The sequence below is a fragment of the Onychostoma macrolepis genome, chromosome 03 (assembly GCF_012432095.1).
Source record: "Onychostoma macrolepis isolate SWU-2019 chromosome 03, ASM1243209v1, whole genome shotgun sequence".
NCBI classification, from domain to species: Eukaryota; Metazoa; Chordata; class Actinopteri; order Cypriniformes; family Cyprinidae; genus Onychostoma; species Onychostoma macrolepis.
The window spans coordinates 35,271,137-35,273,087 of NC_081157.1; the positions used below are offsets into that span (position 1 = coordinate 35,271,137).

A 1,951-nucleotide genomic window follows, 5' to 3' on the forward strand; every position below is an offset into this window, starting at 1 on the left:
GCGGGACATGAATTGTGCGCGAGGGTACCATTTGTCGGCAACATGTGAGAGGAGGCGCTTAGCAGGACGATTTGTTTATTTTTTTCATTTTGAAAACTGTAACTTTCAATTTTGCTGCTCGGCTACTTTTGTATAAAGGCTGCGATTTTTAGTGTTCTTCATCGCATCGAACTCGATTGTCTTTTGAACCACAATTTTAGAAAACAACTGACCCAGGCAACATTCAACAGGCGATCACTTACTTTAGCTAGACAAGGAACACCACAAAGTAGCTACACTAAGAAAAAAAGCACTGACTAACAATAGCTTAAAAATAAATAGGTAGGTTTATCACATAATATCAGTTGGCACAATGGGATGAATGAGTCTCAATCATGTGTCTATAGCGCCATCATTTGCATTGGAAGGCTAATTGTACTTCTCTTTTGAAACTTATTTTCTACTTTTCAGCTTTAATTTCGTTTGATAAATGCTTTTAGAACTTGCATGTCCTCATGGATCTGGATTGCACACTTTTATGGAAGTTGCTTTACTTATTTATTTCTTTTTCCTAAGTTGATATCCTAAGTCTCATATTTACTAAACTGATTTTAATACCACAAACCATCACGACATTCACTAAGCATTAGTTACAAGGTGAAGTCCTATTCTAACAACATTTTTGAATCAATCATCAAGAATATCACTGAAAATACTATTAGAAAACTGAAAATTGGTAAAGCAGCACTCCAGACTGGACTGCCAGTAATATTAATGCCTAGGGTTTGTAAAGCCCATTTCAAAACCTTAGTCTTTTGTATGTCAAGAAGACACAAAGAAGTTGTGCATGAAGTCATATACCAATTAATATCTTTATTAAAACCTTTTTAGAACAAATAATTTACAGTCACAGGAAGCACATCCACTGGATTCATGGAAAACAATTGTACAATGCATAACAGGCCATCAGTCAGTTTTCTTTTTTTTTAGTTTGATTTCTTAGCCCCATCCTCCTTTTTGTTCATGCTGTCCTTGTTGATGGGGAAATCCAGGGATGTTCTAAAGCGGATGGGAATGATATGCTCCTCTGAGGACTCATCTTTGGATTCTGGTGACTCAATATGCAGAAGTCCATCTTCTCCAAGTGAGCAGGTCAAGGAAGTTGGATCCATGTGGTCAGGAAGCTGCACAGCTTGGACAAATTCTTGTGGCTGTGCTTCTGCGACATGAGTGGTGCTGGTAGATGATGAAGAAGCATCTGTCTGGGCCCGCTTGCCGGCCATCACCTCCAGATGTCTTCCAGATACTGTCACGGTGACGTCCTCTGGAGAGAAGCCTTGAGTGTCCAGAGTAAGAGACACGTCTCTGTGTTTGTTCTGCTCTGTGTTGGTGCTGAAGAGCCTTGAGAAGGACCTCGGACCATCTAGACACTGGAAGAACTCGTCAGTGAGTTCATTCAGCAAGCTGTCTCTGTTCTCATTACTCAGGTTCTGCATTATTTGGGCTCTACGGTGGAGGAAATCCTCTCTGAAGCTGGAAAGAGCCACACTGCGCCTGGGCCACAAAAAGAAAGGGTCGTCCATGAAGAGGCTCTCGACGGAAGACATTTCTCTCGTCTGTTTTTCTGGGCGGTGTTGTCTTGAGGGCTTGTCTGTGCTCTTAGAAGAGTGGCGTGCTTGCTTCAGGTCCCTCCAGTTTATATATTCTCCAACCGGAGTCTAGAACCTCCCACCGCTGGTCTTTTTACACCAGTGAGGTCATGAATAAGAATTTGAAGCTACAAGTAAACAGAACGTCCAAGACGCTCATATGGCTATAATAAGTTTATAGTTGAAATTTGATTTATGGGTCGGTGTCACTTTTACTGTCCCACAGCCGTCATTGGCCCTGCTGTCCAATTTGGGATTGCCCACTGCCTCCTTAGTCATGCACAGAGAGTGAAGTCATGCGCTAACTTTACACCCTATGTGTG

At 41.8% G+C, this 1,951-nt stretch overlaps 1 protein-coding gene across 1 annotated transcript; it reads right to left on the bottom strand.

Moving 5' to 3' along the window:
- Positions 1-827: 827 nt before the first annotated feature.
- Positions 828-1,666, bottom strand: hspb9 (heat shock protein, alpha-crystallin-related, 9). The gene has a single exon (XM_058771433.1). It carries the CDS (start codon positions 1,584-1,586, stop codon positions 966-968), a length of 621 nt encoding a protein of 206 aa, XP_058627416.1. The 5' UTR covers positions 1,587-1,666; the 3' UTR covers positions 828-965.
- Between the last annotated feature and the right edge of the window lie 285 nt (positions 1,667-1,951).